The 16,673-nt window shown below is 55.0% G+C and overlaps 1 protein-coding gene across 3 annotated transcripts in view; it reads left to right on the plus strand.

The window, feature by feature from the left end:
- The window catches only part of TWF1 (twinfilin actin binding protein 1), a 108,894-nt gene that overhangs the window by 30,805 nt on the left and 61,416 nt on the right, over positions 1 to 16,673 (plus strand). Inside the window, exon 1 of one of the 3 annotated variants that reach the window (XM_077265139.1) lies at positions 9,031 to 9,236. The exons of the other annotated variants lie outside the window; for them this stretch is intronic. Within the exon in view, the coding sequence (XP_077121254.1) occupies positions 9,212 to 9,236 (25 nt within the window). The 5' untranslated portion in view covers positions 9,031 to 9,211. Of the gene's footprint in view, positions 1 to 9,030; positions 9,237 to 16,673 lie in introns of those variants that run through there. 3 annotated transcript variants of the gene reach the window in all.

The raw sequence follows: 16,673 nt of genomic DNA on the forward strand, positions 1-16,673 counted from the left end.
GTGGGCTGTATATAGTTATCTGTGGGCTGTGCTCTGTGCTGTATACTGCTGTGGGCTGTATATAGCTCTCTGTGGGCTGTGCTCTGTGCTGTATACTACTGTGGGCTGTATATAGTTCTCTGTGGGCTGTGCTCTGTGCTGTATACTACTGTGGGCTGTATATAGTTCTCTGTGGGCTGTGCTCTGTGCTGTATACTACTGTGGGCTGTATATAGTCCTCTGGGCTGTGCTCTGTGCTGTATACTGCTGTGGGCTGTATATAGTTCTCTGTGGGCTGTATATAGTTCTCTGTGGGCTGTGCTCTGTGCTGTATACTGCTGTGGGCTGTATATAGTTCTCTGTGGGCTGTGCTCTGTGCTGTATACTGCTGTGGGCTGTATATAGTTCTCTGTGGGCTGTATATAGTTCTCTGTGGGCTGTGCTCTGTGCTGTATACTGCTGTGGGCTGTATATAGTTCTCTGTGGGCTGTATATAGTTCTCTGTGGGCTGTGCTCTGTGCTGTATACTGCTGTGGGCTGTATATAGTTCTCTGTGGGCTGTGCTCTGTGCTGTATACTGCTGTGGGCTGTATATAGTTCTCTGTGGGCTGTGCTCTGTGCTGTATACTGCTGTGGGCTGTATATAGTTCTCTGTGGGCTGTGCTCTGTGCTGTATACTGCTGTGGGCTGTATATAGCTCTCTGTGGGCTGTGCTCTGTGCTGTATACTACTGTGGGCTGTATATAGTTCTCTGTGGGCTGTGCTCTGTGCTGTATACTACTGTGGGCTGTATATAGTTCTCTGTGGGCTGTGCTCTGTGCTGTATACTACTGTGGGCTGTATATAGTCCTCTGGGCTGTGCTCTGTGCTGTATACTGCTGTGGGCTGTATATAGTTCTCTGTGGGCTGTATATAGTTCTCTGTGGGCTGTGCTCTGTGCTGTATACTGCTGTGGGCTGTATATAGTTCTCTGTGGGCTGTGCTCTGTGCTGTATACTGCTGTGGGCTGTATATAGTTCTCTGTGGGCTGTATATAGTTCTCTGTGGGCTGTGCTCTGTGCTGTATACTGCTGTGGGCTGTATATAGTTCTCTGTGGGCTGTATATAGTTCTCTGTGGGCTGTGCTCTGTGCTGTATACTGCTGTGGGCTGTATATAGTTCTCTGTGGGCTGTGCTCTGTGCTGTATACTGCTGTGGGCTGTATATAGTTCTCTGTGGGCTGTGCTCTGTGTTGTATACTGCTGTGGGCTGTATATAGTTCTCTGTGGGCTGTGCTCTGTGCTGTATACTGCTGTGGGCTGTATATAGTTCTCTGTGGGCTGTGCTCTGTGCTGTATACTGCTGTGGGCTGTATATAGCTCTCTGTGGGCTGTGCTCTGTGCTGTATACTACTGTGGGCTGTATATAGTTCTCTGTGGGCTGTGCTCTGTGCTGTATACTACTGTGGGCTGTATATAGTTCTCTGTGGGCTGTGCTCTGTGCTGTATACTACTGTGGGCTGTATATAGTCCTCTGGGCTGTGCTCTGTGCTGTATACTGCTGTGGGCTGTATATAGTTCTCTGTGGGCTGTATATAGTTCTCTGTGGGCTGTGCTCTGTGCTGTATACTGCTGTGGGCTGTATATAGTTCTCTGTGGGCTGTGCTCTGTGCTGTATACTGCTGTGGGCTGTATATAGTTCTCTGTGGGCTGTATATAGTTCTCTGTGGGCTGTGCTCTGTGCTGTATACTGCTGTGGGCTGTATATAGTTCTCTGTGGGCTGTGCTCTGTGCTGTATACTGCTGTGGGCTGTATATAGTTCTCTGTGGGCTGTGCTCTGTGCTGTATACTGCTGTGGGCTGTATATAGTTCTCTGTGGGCTGTGCTCTGTGCTGTATACTACTGTGGGCTGTATATAGTTCTCTGTGGGCTGTGCTCTGTGCTGTATACTGCTGTGGGCTGTATATAGCTCTCTGTGGGCTGTGCTCTGTGCTGTATACTACTGTGTGCTCTGTGCTATATATAGTTCTCTGTGGGCTGTGCTCTGTGCTGTATACTGCTGTGGGCTGTATATAGTTCTCTGTGGGCTGTGCTCTGTGCTGTATACTGCTGTGGGCTGTATATAGCTCTCTGTGGGCTGTGCTCTGTGCTGTATACTACTGTGTGCTCTGTGCTATATATAGTTCTCTGTGGGCTGTGCTCTGTGCTGTATACTGCTGTGGGCTGTATATAGTTCTCTGTGGGCTGTGCTCTGTGCTGTATACTGCTGTGGGCTGTATATAGTTCTCTGTGGGCTGTGCTCTGTGCTGTATACTACTGTGGGCTGTATATAGCTCTCTGTGGGCTGTGCTCTGTGCTGTATACTACTGTGGGCTGTATATAGTTATCTGTGCGCTGTGCTCTGTGCTGTATGCTACTGTGGGCTGTATATAGTTCTCTGTGGGCTGTGCTCTGTGCTGTATATAGTTCTCTGTGGGCTGTGCTCTGTGCTGTATACTACTGTGGGCTGTATATAGTTATCTGTGGGCTGTGCTCTGTGCTGTATGCTACTGTGGGCTGTATATAGTTCTCTGTGGGCTGTGCTCTGTGCTGTATATAGTTCTCTGTGGGCTGTGCTCTGTGCTGTATACTACTGTGGGCTGTATATAGTTCTCTGTGGGCTGTGCTCTGTGCTGTATACTACTGTGTGCTGTATATAGTTCTCTGTGGGCTGTGCTGTATATAGTACTCTGTGGGCTGTGCTGTATATAGTACTCTGTGGGCTGTGCTGTATATAGTACTCTGTGGGCTGTGCTGTGTATAGTACTCTGTGGGCTGTGCTGTGTATAGTACTCTGTGGGCTGTGCTGTATATAGTACTCTGTGGGCTGTGCTGTATATAGTACTCTCTGGGCTGTGCTGTATATAGTACTCTCTGGGCTGTGCTGTATATAGTACTCTCTGGGCTGTGCTTTATATAGTACTCTGGGCTGTGCTGTATATAGTACTCTGGGCTGTGCTTTATATAGTTCTCTGTGGGCTGTGCTGTATATAGTTCTCTGTGGGCTGTGCTGTATATAGTTCTCTGTGGGCTGTGCTGTATATATTACTTTGTGGGCTGTGCTGTATATATTACTTTGTGGGCTGTGCTGTATATATTACTCTGTGGGCTGTGCTGTATACTACTGTGTGGACTGTGCTGTATACTTCTACGTGGGCTGTGCTGTATACTACTGTGTGGTCTGTGCTGTATACTACTGTGTGGTCTGTGCTGAATACTGCTGTGTGGGCTGTGTTATCTACTACGCGAGCTGTGCTATAGTATGCAGGCTGTGCTGTATACTATGCGGTTTGTGCTATATAATATGCGGGCTTTGCTATATACTATGGGGAGTATATTATATTCTATGGGGGAGGCCATGTTATGTACTATGTGGCTGTGTTATATACTATTGTGGGGGTATATTATATTCTATGGGGGAGGCTGCGTTATATACTATGGGGGGCTGCATTATATTCTATGGGGGGCTACATTATATATTATGGGGAGGTGGGCTGTATTATATTCTATGGGGGTTACATACTCTGGGGTGGCTGCATTATACTCTGTGGGGTGGCTGCATTATACTCTGGGGTGGCTGCATTATACTCTGGGGTGGCTGCATTATACTATATGTGGGCTGCATTATACTATATGTGGGCTGCATTATACTGTATCGAGGACTATGGGGAATACGTTATACTATATGAAGAACTATGGGGTGCATTATACTATGGGAAGTGAATTGTACTACATGGATGACTGTGGCGGTGCATTATACTATATGGAGCACTATGAGGATTGTATTATGCTATATGGAGGACTATGAGGATTGTATTATGCTATATGGAGGACTATGAGGAGTGTATTATACTATGTGGAGGACTGAGCAGTGTATTTTAATATATGGAGGACTATAGGGAGTGTATTATACTATATGGAGGACTATGGAGCACATTATAATATATGGAGGACTATGGGGTGTATTTTACTAAACAAGTAAAATGCTGCATATTCGGATTGTTTTTGCTGGAACAAAAAGCCTTGTTGTCAGCAGCACATTGCCAGTGTAAACTGTAGATGTGCTGCTGAAAACATGATACTGTATGGTGATCTATTAGTGATCGTTCTATCTCATCATTATTCCTCAGCTGGTGGAAAGAGGCCGGGAAACAAGCGTTGAACAACTTCAGTATTGTCGATCAAACTCGTTTAGCGGCCTGAACTCAGCGCACGTAAATACAACAGAAAGGCTTCTGTGTGATGTGCAATATGTTAGCATTTGGGGACCCATTTTAAACTTTGCCTAGGGCCCCACTTTGCCTAAAACCGGCCCTGCCTACAAGTGTACAAAGATATTATACAGTCACCATGTGACAAGTGGGCCTGTGTAACTTCAAATGCCAGGGCTGAATTTTAGTCCCAGTCCGGCCCTGACCACAAGGCACTCCAGCGGATCTAATACGCTTCTGAGCGCATCCTGGGGGGCACATAGGGACCCTCATAAATAACAAGTCGCTGCCTCACATGGCACAATGGAGAAACATGGTGGCACTAAGGAGAAACATGAGGGCAGAATGGAGAAATATGGGGGCAGAATGGACACGACATTGGGCAGAATGGAGACGACATGGGGCAGAATGGAAATGTGTGCAGAATGGAGACATTGGGCACAATGGAGTCACATGGGGGCACGATGGAGTCACATGGGGCACGAATAGAGACGACATGAGGGCAGGCAGAATGGGGACACATGGGACAGAATGAAGACACGTGGGGCAGAATGGAGTCATGGGGGCAGAATGAAGAAGCATGGGGACAGAATGGAAAAACTTGGGGCAGAATAGAGACAAATGGGGAAGAATGGCGACATGGGGGCAGAATGAAGACAAGGGGCAGAATCAAGACGAAATGGAAGCAGAATGGAGACTTGGGCCACAATGTAGAAACATGGCACAATGTAGCCACGTGGGGGCACAATGGAGATGTCATGGGACAGAATGGATACGGCATAGGGCAGACTGGCGACACATAGGTGCAAAATGGAGACACAAGGGCTCAATGAAGTCATATGGTGAACAATGGAGTCACATGGAGCACAATTGTGTCACATGGAGGAAGGATGGAGACACATGGGGGCAGGATAGAGACATGGATGCAGAATGGAAACATAGGGCAGAATGGAGACACATGGGCGAAGAATGGAGACATGGGGCGGAATGGAACACATGGGGACAGAAAGAAGACATGAAGGCAGAATGGAGAAATATGGGGTCAGAATGGAGAAATATGGGGACAGAATGAAGACACATTGGGCAGAATGGGGGCACAATGGAGTCACATGGGGCAGAATGAAGATGACATGGAGCAGAATGGAGGCAAACGGAATGGAGATACATGGGGCAGATTGGAGACAACATGGGGCAGACAGAATGGAGATATATGGGGCAGAATGGAGACACAGGAGAAGAATGGAGACACATGGGGCAAATTGGAAACACATGGGATCAGAATGGAGACATGGGGCAGAATAGAGAAGCATGGGAACATAAACCATGGGGGCAAAATGGAGATAACATGGGGGTAGAATGGAGACACATGGGGTCGATTGGAAACAAATGGGGGCAGAATTGAGAAAAATGAGGCAGAATGGAGACATGGGCTATAATGAAGACACATGGGGATAGGATGGTGGTGATGTGAGGGCAGGGGCAGAAGGGAGATGACATGGAGCAGAATAAGGATGACATGGGGCAGACTGAAGACAACATGGGAACAGACAGAGTGGAGATACATGGGGCAGAATGGAGACACATGGGGACAGAATGGAGAAACATGGGGCAGAACAGAGATGACATGGGGCCGAATGGAGACATGGGGGCACAATGGAGTAACGTGGCAGAATAGAGATGACATGGGGGGGCAGTCTGCTGGCTGTATTATGGGGGCAGTCTGCTGGCAGCATTATGGGGGCTATCTGCTGGCAGCATTATAGAGGGCAGTCTGCTGGCAGTATTATGTAGGGGCAGACTGGCAGAATTATGTGAGGCAGTCTGTCGGCAGCATTATGTGGAGGCAGTCTTCTAGCAGCATTATGTAGGGCAGTCTGGCAGAATTATGTGGGCACAGTCTGCTGGCAGCATTATGGGGGCAGTCTGCTGACAACATTATGGGGAGCAGTCTGCTGGGAGCATTACGTGAGGGAAGTCTGACAGCATTATAGAGGGCATTTTGCTGGCAGCAATATGGGGGTTCAGTCTGCTGGCAGCATTATGGAGGGCAGTTTGCTGGCAGCATTATGGAGGGCAGTTTGCTGGCAGCATTATGTGGGGCAGTCTACTGACAGTATTATGGATGGTATTTTGCTGGCAGCTTTATGGGGGTTCAGTCTGCTGGCAGCATTAGGTGGGGGTTGTCTGCTGACAGCATTATGGAGGGCAGTTTGCTGGCAACATTATGTGGGGGCATTTTGCTGGCAGCATTATGTGGGGGCAGTCTGCTGGCCGCATTATAGCGGGCAGTCTGTTAGCAGCATTGTAGGGGAAAGTCTTCTGGCAGCATTATGGGGGCAGTCTGTTAGCAGCATTACATGGGGCAGTCTGCTGGCAGCATAACAACAGGCAGTTTGCTGGCAGCATTATGGATGGAAGTCTGTTAGTAGCATTATAGGAGGCACAGTCTGCTGGCAGTATTATGTGGGGGCAGTCTGCTGACAGCAGTATGTGGGGGCAATCTGCTGGCAGCATTGTGGAGGATAGTCCGCTGGCAGCATTATGTGGGGGCAGTCTGCTGACAGCATTATGGAGGGCATTTTGCTGGCAGCATTATGTGGGGGCATTCTGCTGGCAGCATTATAGCGGGCAGTCTGTTAGCAGCATTATAGGGGAAAGTCTTCTGGCAGCATTATGGGGGCAGTCTGTTAGCAGCATTACATGGGGCAGTCTGCTGGCAGCATTATGGTGTGCAGTTTGCTGGCAGCATTATGGATGGAAGTCTGTTAGTAGCATTATAGGGGGCACAGTCTGCTGGCAGTATTATGTGGGGGCAGTCTGCTGACAGCAGTATGTGGGGGCAATCTGCTGGCAGCATTGTGGAGGATAGTCCGCTGGCAGCATTATGTGGGGGCAGTCTGCTGACATCATTATGGAGGGCATTTTGCTGGCAGCATTATGTGGGGGCATTCTGCTGGCAGCATTATAGTGGGCAGTCTGTTAGCAGCATTATAGGGGAAAATCTTCTGGCAGCATTATGGGGCAGTCTGTTGGCAGCATTATAGGGGCAGTCTGCTGGCAGCGTAATAGCAGGCAGTCTGCTGGAAGCATTATGGTGTGCAGTTTGCTGGCGGCATTATGGTGGGAAGTCTGTTAGTAGCATTATTGGGGAAACAGTCTGCTGACAGCAGTATGTGTGGGCAATCTGCTGGTAGCATTGTAGCGAACAGTCTGTTAGCATTATAGGGGGCAGTCTGCTGGCAGCAGTATGGGGCAGTCTGCTGGCAGAATTATGTGGGCACAGTCTGCTGGCAGCATTATGGGGGCAGTGTGCTGGCAGTATTGTATTGGGCAGTCTGCTGGCAGCGTTATGGGGGACAGTCTGCTGGTAGCATTGAAGCGGACAGTCTGTTAGCATTATAGGGGGCAGTCTGCCTGCTATTATGCTGCCAGCAGACTGCCCCATGTAATGCTGCTAACAGACTGCCCCCACATAATGCTGCCAGCAAAATGCCCCCACATAATGTTGCCAGCAAACTGCCCTCCATAATGCTGTCAGCAGACAGCCCCCACCTAATGCTGCCAGCAGACTGAACCCCCATAAAGCTGCCAGCAAAATGCCATCCATAATACTGTCAGTAGACTGCCCCACATAATGCTGCCAGCATTATGGGGGCAGTCTGTTGGCAGCATTATAGGGGGCAGTCTGCTGGCAGCATTATGGTGGGAAGTCTGTTAGTAGCATTACAGGGGCCACAGTCTGCTAGCAGCATTATGGGGAGCAGTCTGCTGGGAGCGTTATGTGGGGGAAGTCTGTTGACAGCATTATGGATGGCATTTTGCTGTCAGCAATATGGGGGTTCAGTCTGCTGGCATTATGTGGGGGGGCAGTTTGCCGGCAGCATTATGTGGGGCAGTCTACAGGTGATGCCTGTATATTGTGTGTGGTATTTCCTGATGAAGGGGGCATGAGACCCCTGAAACGCGTTGAATAAAACCACTGTGAATCAACTATACTCTCCTGAAATTCATCTTAGCGGCAGCGCGGAATTTTAACTACAAATCTCCCTTTGAAGGCAGCATTATGGGGGCAGTCTGCTGGCAACATTATGGGGCGGTCGGCTTGCAGTATGATGGGGCAGTCTGCTGGAAGCATTATGGGGGGCAGTCTGCTGGCAGCATAATGGGGGCAGTCTGCTGGCAGCGTTATGGAGGGTAGTCTGCAGCATTATTGGGTCAGTCTACTGGCAGCATTATGGAGGGCAGTCAGCAGCATTATAGGGGGAAGTCTTCTGGCAGCATTATGGGGCACAGTCTGCTGGCAGCATTATCGAGTGAAGTCTGTGAGTAGCATTATGGGGGCAGTCTGATAGCAGCATTATGTGGGAACAGTCTGATGGCACCATTATAGGGGGCAGTCTGTTAATAGCATTATAGGGGGCAGGCTGATGGCACCATTATAGGGGCAGCCTGCTGGCAGCATTATGTGGGGGCAGTCTGATGGCAGCATTATGGGGGCAGTCTGCAGGCAATGTTTGTGAAGAGGCACTCTGCAGGTAATACAGTCTATTGATGGCTGTCTGTTGTTTGTGGGGACACTCTGCTGACAAGAGGTCACACTGAATGCAGTGTTAGTGAAGGTACTTTAGTGGTCATTAGCGTTATAGGCAGGGTACATAGGAAACATATTTCTATGGTACAGCAAGTCAGGTCTTTGCCTTTCGAGTGGACATTTCCCTCTGCAGCTCTTGTCGCTAGCCAGGGGGTAACTAATTCCAGCAGGTGATAGAGTGGGCTCTTATGTAATGCAGCTATATCATGCGTGTAGTTCCATCGCTGCTCCACTAGAGGCCAGTATAACCAGCGTGTGTAATGCCCAGCGTCCACTTTAGGGCGTGCACCCGGTGCCGGTGTTAGAAGCCGGCTCTGTTGCCCAGCAACCAGGCCGATGACGTGTATCCCGCTGGAGCCGGCTCACCGCTGTCACTTCCTGGTTGGGGTTCGGGAATTGCACAGTCCTTACCATGTCTCACCAGACGGGCATCCAGGGTGAGTACTACAGGGGGCAGCATGGAGGACGGGGAGGGTTCACACATCTATAGATGCTGTACAGAGAGGAGTATGATCCACTAGTGCTGTTATAGTCTCAGTGCATAGATAACTGCTGCCATGTGAAGGCCCACTGCAGCGTGCCCTGTACCCCTCCACCTGGGCACACCTCTATACAGTGCCCACTGCAGCGTGCCCTGTACCCCTCCACCTGGGCACACCTCTATACAGTGCCCACTGCAGCGTGCCCTGTACCCCTCCACCTGGGCACACCTCTATACAGTGCCCACTGCAGCGTGCCCTGTACCCCTCCACCTGCGCACACCTCTATACAGTGCCCACTGCAGCGTGCCCTGTACCCCTCCACCTGGGCACACCTCTATACAGTGCCCACTGCAGCGTGCCCTGTACCCCTCCACCTGGGCACACCTCTATACAGTGCCCACTGCAGCGTGCCCTGTACCCCTCCACCTGGGCACACCTCTATACAGTGCCCACTGCAGCGTGCCCTGTACCCCTCCACCTGGGCACACCTCTATACAGTGCCCACTGCAGCGTGCCCTGTACCCCTCCACCTGGGCACACCTCTATACAGTGCCCACTGCAGCGTGCCCTGTACCCCTCCACCTGGGCACACCTCTATACAGTGCCCACTGCAGCGTGCCCTGTACCCCTCCACCTGGGCACACCTCTATACAGTGCCCACTGCAGCGTGCCCTGTACCCCTCCACCTGGGCACACCTCTATACAGTGCCCACTGCAGCGTGCCCTGTACCCCTCCACCTGGGCACACCTCTATACAGTGCCCACTGCAGCGTGCCCTGTACCCCTCCACCTGGGCACACCTCTATACAGTGCCCACTGCAGCGTGCCCTGTACCCCTCCACCTGGGCACACCTCTATACAGTGCCCACTGCAGCGTGCCCTGTACCCCTCCACCTGGGCACACCTCTATACAGTGCCCACTGCAGCGTGCCCTGTACCCCTCCACCTGGGCACACCTCTATACAGTGCCCACTGCAGCGTGCCCTGTACCCCTCCACCTGGGCACACCTCTATACAGTGCCCACTGCAGCGTGCCCTGTACCCCTCCACCTGGGCACACCTCTATACAGTGCCCACTGCAGCGTGCCCTGTACCCCTCCACCTGGGCACACCTCTATACAGTGCCCACTGCAGCGTGCCCTGTACCCCTCCACCTGGGCACACCTCTATACAGTGCCCACTGCAGCGTGCCCTGTACCCCTCCACCTGGGCACACCTCTATACAGTGCCCACTGCAGCGTGCCCTGTACCCCTCCACCTGGGCACACCTCTATACAGTGCCCACTGCAGCGTGCCCTGTACCCCTCCACCTGGGCACACCTCTATACAGTGCCCACTGCAGCGTGCCCTGTACCCCTCCACCTGGGCACACCTCTATACAGTGCCCACTGCAGCGTGCCCTGTACCCCTCCACCTGGGCACACCTCTATACAGTGCCCACTGCAGCGTGCCCTGTACCCCTCCACCTGGGCACACCTCTATACAGTGCCCACTGCAGCGTGCCCTGTACCCCTCCACCTGGGCACACCTCTATACAGTGCCCACTGCAGCGTGCCCTGTACCCCTCCACCTGGGCACACCTCTATACAGTGCCCACTGCAGCGTGCCCTGTACCCCTCCACCTGCGCACACCTCTATACAGTGCCCACTGCAGCGTGCCCTGTACCCCTCCACCTGGGCACACCTCTATACAGTGCCCACTGCAGCGTGCCCTGTACCCCTCCACCTGGGCACACCTCTATACAGTGCCCACTGCAGCGTGCCCTGTACCCCTCCACCTGGGCACACCTCTATACAGTGCCCACTGCAGCGTGCCCTGTACCCCTCCACCTGGGCACACCTCTATACAGTGCCCACTGCAGCGTGCCCTGTACCCCTCCACCTGGGCACACCTCTATACAGTGCCCACTGCAGCGTGCCCTGTACCCCTCCACCTGGGCACACCTCTATACAGTGCCCACTGCAGCGTGCCCTGTACCCCTCCACCTGGGCACACCTCTATACAGTGCCCACTGCAGCGTGCCCTGTACCCCTCCACCTGGGCACACCTCTATACAGTGCCCACTGCAGCGTGCCCTGTACCCCTCCACCTGCGCACACCTCTATACAGTGCCCACTGCAGCGTGCCCTGTACCCCTCCACCTGGGCACACCTCTATACAGTGCCCACTGCAGCGTGCCCTGTACCCCTCCACCTGCGCACACCTCTATACAGTGCCCACTGCAGCGTGCCCTGTACCCCTCCACCTGGGCACACCTCTATACAGTGCCCACTGCAGCGTGCCCTGTACCCCTCCACCTGGGCACACCTCTATACAGTGCCCACTGCAGCGTGCCCTGTACCCCTCCACCTGGGCACACCTCTATACAGTGCCCACTGCAGCGTGCCCTGTACCCCTCCACCTGGGCACACCTCTATACAGTGCCCACTGCAGCGTGCCCTGTACCCCTCCACCTGCGCACACCTCTATACAGTGCCCACTGCAGCGTGCCCTGTACCCCTCCACCTGGGCACACCTCTATACAGTGCCCACTGCAGCGTGCCCTGTACCCCTCCACCTGGGCACACCTCTATACAGTGCCCACTGCAGCGTGCCCTGTACCCCTCCACCTGGGCACACCTCTATACAGTGCCCACTGCAGCGTGCCCTGTACCCCTCCACCTGGGCACACCTCTATACAGTGCCCACTGCAGCGTGCCCTGTACCCCTCCACCTGGGCACACCTCTATACAGTGCCCACTGCAGCGTGCCCTGTACCCCTCCACCTGGGCACACCTCTATACAGTGCCCACTGCAGCGTGCCCTGTACCCCTCCACCTGGGCACACCTCTATACAGTGCCCACTGCAGCGTGCCCTGTACCCCTCCACCTGGGCACACCTCTATACAGTGCCCACTGCAGCGTGCCCTGTACCCCTCCACCTGGGCACACCTCTATACAGTGCCCACTGCAGCGTGCCCTGTACCCCTCCACCTGGGCACACCTCTATACAGTGCCCACTGCAGCGTGCCCTGTACCCCTCCACCTGGGCACACCTCTATACAGTGCCCACTGCAGCGTGCCCTGTACCCCTCCACCTGCGCACACCTCTATACAGTGCCCACTGCAGCGTGCCCTGTACCCCTCCACCTGCGCACACCTCTATACAGTGCCCACTGCAGCGTGCCCTGTACCCCTCCACCTGGGCACACCTCTATACAGTGCCCACTGCAGCGTGCCCTGTACCCCTCCACCTGCGCACACCTCTATACAGTGCCCACTGCAGCGTGCCCTGTACCCCTCCACCTGGGCACACCTCTATACAGTGCCCACTGCAGTGCCCTGTACCCCTCCACCTGGGCACACCTCTATACAGTGCCCACTGCAGCGTGCCCTGTACCCCTCCACCTGGGCACACCTCTATACAGTGCCCACTGCAGCGTGCCCTGTACCCCTCCACCTGGGCACACCTCTATACAGTGCCCACTGCAGCGTGCCCTGTACCCCTCCACCTGGGCACACCTCTATACAGTGCCCACTGCAGCGTGCCCTGTACCCCTCCACCTGGGCACACCTCTATACAGTGCCCACTGCAGCGTGCCCTGTACCCCTCCACCTGGGCACACCTCTATACAGTGCCCACTGCAGCGTGCCCTGTACCCCTCCACCTGGGCACACCTCTATACAGTGCCCACTGCAGCGTGCCCTGTACCCCTCCACCTGCGCACACCTCTATACAGTGCCCACTGCAGCGTGCCCTGTACCCCTCCACCTGGGCACACCTCTATACAGTGCCCACTGCAGCGTGCCCTGTACCCCTCCACCTGGGCACACCTCTATACAGTGCCCACTGCAGCGTGCCCTGTACCCCTCCACCTGGGCACACCTCTATACAGTGCCCACTGCAGCGTGCCCTGTACCCCTCCACCTGCGCACACCTCTATACAGTGCCCACTGCAGCGTGCCCTGTACCCCTCCACCTGGGCACACCTCTATACAGTGCCCACTGCAGCGTGCCCTGTACCCCTCCACCTGGGCACACCTCTATACAGTGCCCACTGCAGCGTGCCCTGTACCCCTCCACCTGGGCACACCTCTATACAGTGCCCACTGCAGCGTGCCCTGTACCCCTCCACCTGGGCACACCTCTATACAGTGCCCACTGCAGCGTGCCCTGTACCCCTCCACCTGGGCACACCTCTATACAGTGCCCACTGCAGCGTGCCCTGTACCCCTCCACCTGGGCACACCTCTATACAGTGCCCACTGCAGCGTGCCCTGTACCCCTCCACCTGGGCACACCTCTATACAGTGCCCACTGCAGCGTGCCCTGTACCCCTCCACCTGGGCACACCTCTATACAGTGCCCACTGCAGCGTGCCCTGTACCCCTCCACCTGCGCACACCTCTATACAGTGCCCACTGCAGCGTGCCCTGTACCCCTCCACCTGGGCACACCTCTATACAGTGCCCACTGCAGCGTGCCCTGTACCCCTCCACCTGGGCACACCTCTATACAGTGCCCACTGCAGCGTGCCCTGTACCCCTCCACCTGGGCACACCTCTATACAGTGCCCACTGCAGCGTGCCCTGTACCCCTCCACCTGCGCACACCTCTATACATTGCCAACTGCAGCGTGCCCTGTACCCCTCCACCTGGGCACACCTCTATACAATGCCCACTGCAGTGCCCTGTACCCCTCCACCTGGGCACACCTCTATACAATGCCCACTGCAGTGCCCTGTACCCCTCCACCTGGGCACACCTCTATACAGTGCCCACTGCAGCGTGCCCTGTACCCCTCCACCTGCGCACACCTCTATACATTGCCAACTGCAGCGTGCCCTGTACCCCTCCATCTGGGCACACCTCTATACAGTGCCCACTGCAGTGCCCTGTACCCCTCCACCTGCGCACACCTCTATACATTGCCAACTGCAGCGTGCCCTGTACCCCTCCATCTGGGCACACCTCTATACAGTGCCCACTGCAGCGTGCCCTGTACCCCTCCACCTGGGCACACCTCTATACAGTGCCCACTGCAGCGTGCCCTGTACCCCTCCACCTGCGCACACCTCTATACATTGCCAACTGCACCGTGCCCTGTACCCTTCCATCTGGGCACACCTCTATACAATGCCCACTGCAGTGCCCTGTACCCCTCCACCTGCGCACACCTCTATACATTGCCAACTGCAGCGTGCCCTGTACCCCTCCATCTGGGCACACCTCTATACAATGCCCACTGCAGCGTGCCCTGTACCCCTCCACCTGCGCACACCTCTATACATTGCCAACTGCAGCGTGCCCTGTACCCCTCCATCTGGGCACACCTCTATACAATGCCCACTGCAGTGCCCTGTACCCCTCCACCTGGGCACACCTCTATACAATGCCCACTGCAGCGTGCCCTGTACCCCTCCACCTGGGCACACCTATACAATGCCCACTGCAGCGTGCCCTGTACCCCTTCATCTGGGCACACCTCTATACAGTGCCCACTGCAGCGTGCCCTGTACCCCTCCATCTGGGCACACCTATTCAATGCCCACTGCAGCGTGCCCTGTACCCCTCCATATGGGCACACCTCTATACAGTGCCCACTGCAGCGTGCCCTGTACCCCTCCACCTGGGCACACCTCTATACAGTGCCCACTGCAGCGTGCCCTGTACCCCTCCACCTGCGCACACCTCTATACATTGCCAACTGCAGCATGCCCTGTACCCCTCCATCTGGGCACACCTCTATACAGTGCCCACTGCAGCGTGCCCTGTACCCCTCCACCTGGGCACACCTCTATACAGTGCCCACTGCAGCGTGCCCTGTACCCCTCCACCTGCGCACACCTCTATACATTGCCAACTGCAGCGTGCCCTGTACCCCTCCATCTGGGCACACCTCTATACAATGCCCACTGCAGTGCCCTGTACCCCTCCACCTGCGCACACCTCTATACATTGCCAACTGCAGCATGCCCTGTACCCCTCCATCTGGGCACACATCTATACAATGCCCACTGCAGCGTGCCCTGTACCCCTCCACCTGCGCACACCTCTATACATTGCCAACTGCAGCGTGCCCTGTACCCCTCCATCTGGGCACACCTCTATACAATGCCCACTGCAGTGCCCTGTACCCCTCCACCTGGGCACACCTCTATACAATGCCCACTGCAGCGTGCCCTGTACCCCTCCACCTGGGCACACCTCTATACAATGCCCACTGCAGTGCCCTGTACCCCTCCACCTGGGCACACCTATACAATGCCCACTGCAGCGTGCCCTGTACCCCTTCATCTGGGCACACCTCTATACAGTGCCCACTGCAGCGTGCCCTGTACCCCTCCATCTGGGCACACCTATTCAATGCCCACTGCAGCGTGCCCTGTACCCCTCCATATGGGCACACCTCTATACAGTGCCCACTGCAGCGTGCCCTGTACCCCTCCACCTGGGCACACCTCTATACAGTGCCCACTGCAGCGTGCCCTGTACCCCTCCACCTGGGCACACCTCTATACAGTGCCCACTACAGCGTGCCCTGTACCCCTCCACCTGCGCACACCTCTATACATTGCCAACTGCAGCGTGCCCTGTACCCCTCCATCTGGGCACACCTCTATACAATGCCCACTGCAGCGTGCCCTGTACCCCTCCACCTGGGCACACCTATACAATGCCCACTGCAGCGTGCCCTGTACCCCTTCATCTGGGCACACCTCTACACAGTGCCCACTGCAGCGTGCCCTGTACCCCTCCACCTGCGCACACCTCTATACATTGCCAACTGCAGCGTGCCCTGTACCCCTCCATCTGGGCACACCTCTATACAATGCCCACTGCAGTGCCCTGTACCCCTCCACCTGGGCACACCTCTATACAATGCCCACTGCAGCGTGCCCTGTACCCCTTCATCTGGGCACACCTCTATACAGTGCCCACTGCAGCGTGCCCTGTACCCCTCCATATGGGCACACCTCTATACAGTGCCCACTGCAGCGTGCCCTGTACCCCTCCACCTGGGCACACCTCTATACAGTGCCCACTGCAGCGTGCCCTGTACCCCTCCACCTGGGCACACCTCTATACAGTGCCCACTGCAGCGTGCCCTGTACCCCTCCACCTGGGCACACCTCTATACAGTGCCCACTACAGCGTGCCCTGTACCCCTCCACCTGCGCACACCTCTATACATTGCCAACTGCAGCGTGCCCTGTACCCCTCCATCTGGGCACACCTCTATACAATGCCCACTGCAGCGTGCCCTGTACCCCTCCACCTGGGCACACCTATACAATGCCCACTGCAGCGTGCCCTGTACCCCTTCATCTGGGCACACCTCTATACAGTGCCCACTGCAGCGTGCCCTGTACCCCTCCATCTGGGCACACCTATTCAATGCCCACTGCAG

The sequence above is a fragment of the Ranitomeya variabilis genome, chromosome 5 (genome assembly GCF_051348905.1).
Source record: "Ranitomeya variabilis isolate aRanVar5 chromosome 5, aRanVar5.hap1, whole genome shotgun sequence".
In the NCBI taxonomy this organism is placed as follows: Eukaryota; Metazoa; Chordata; class Amphibia; order Anura; family Dendrobatidae; genus Ranitomeya; species Ranitomeya variabilis.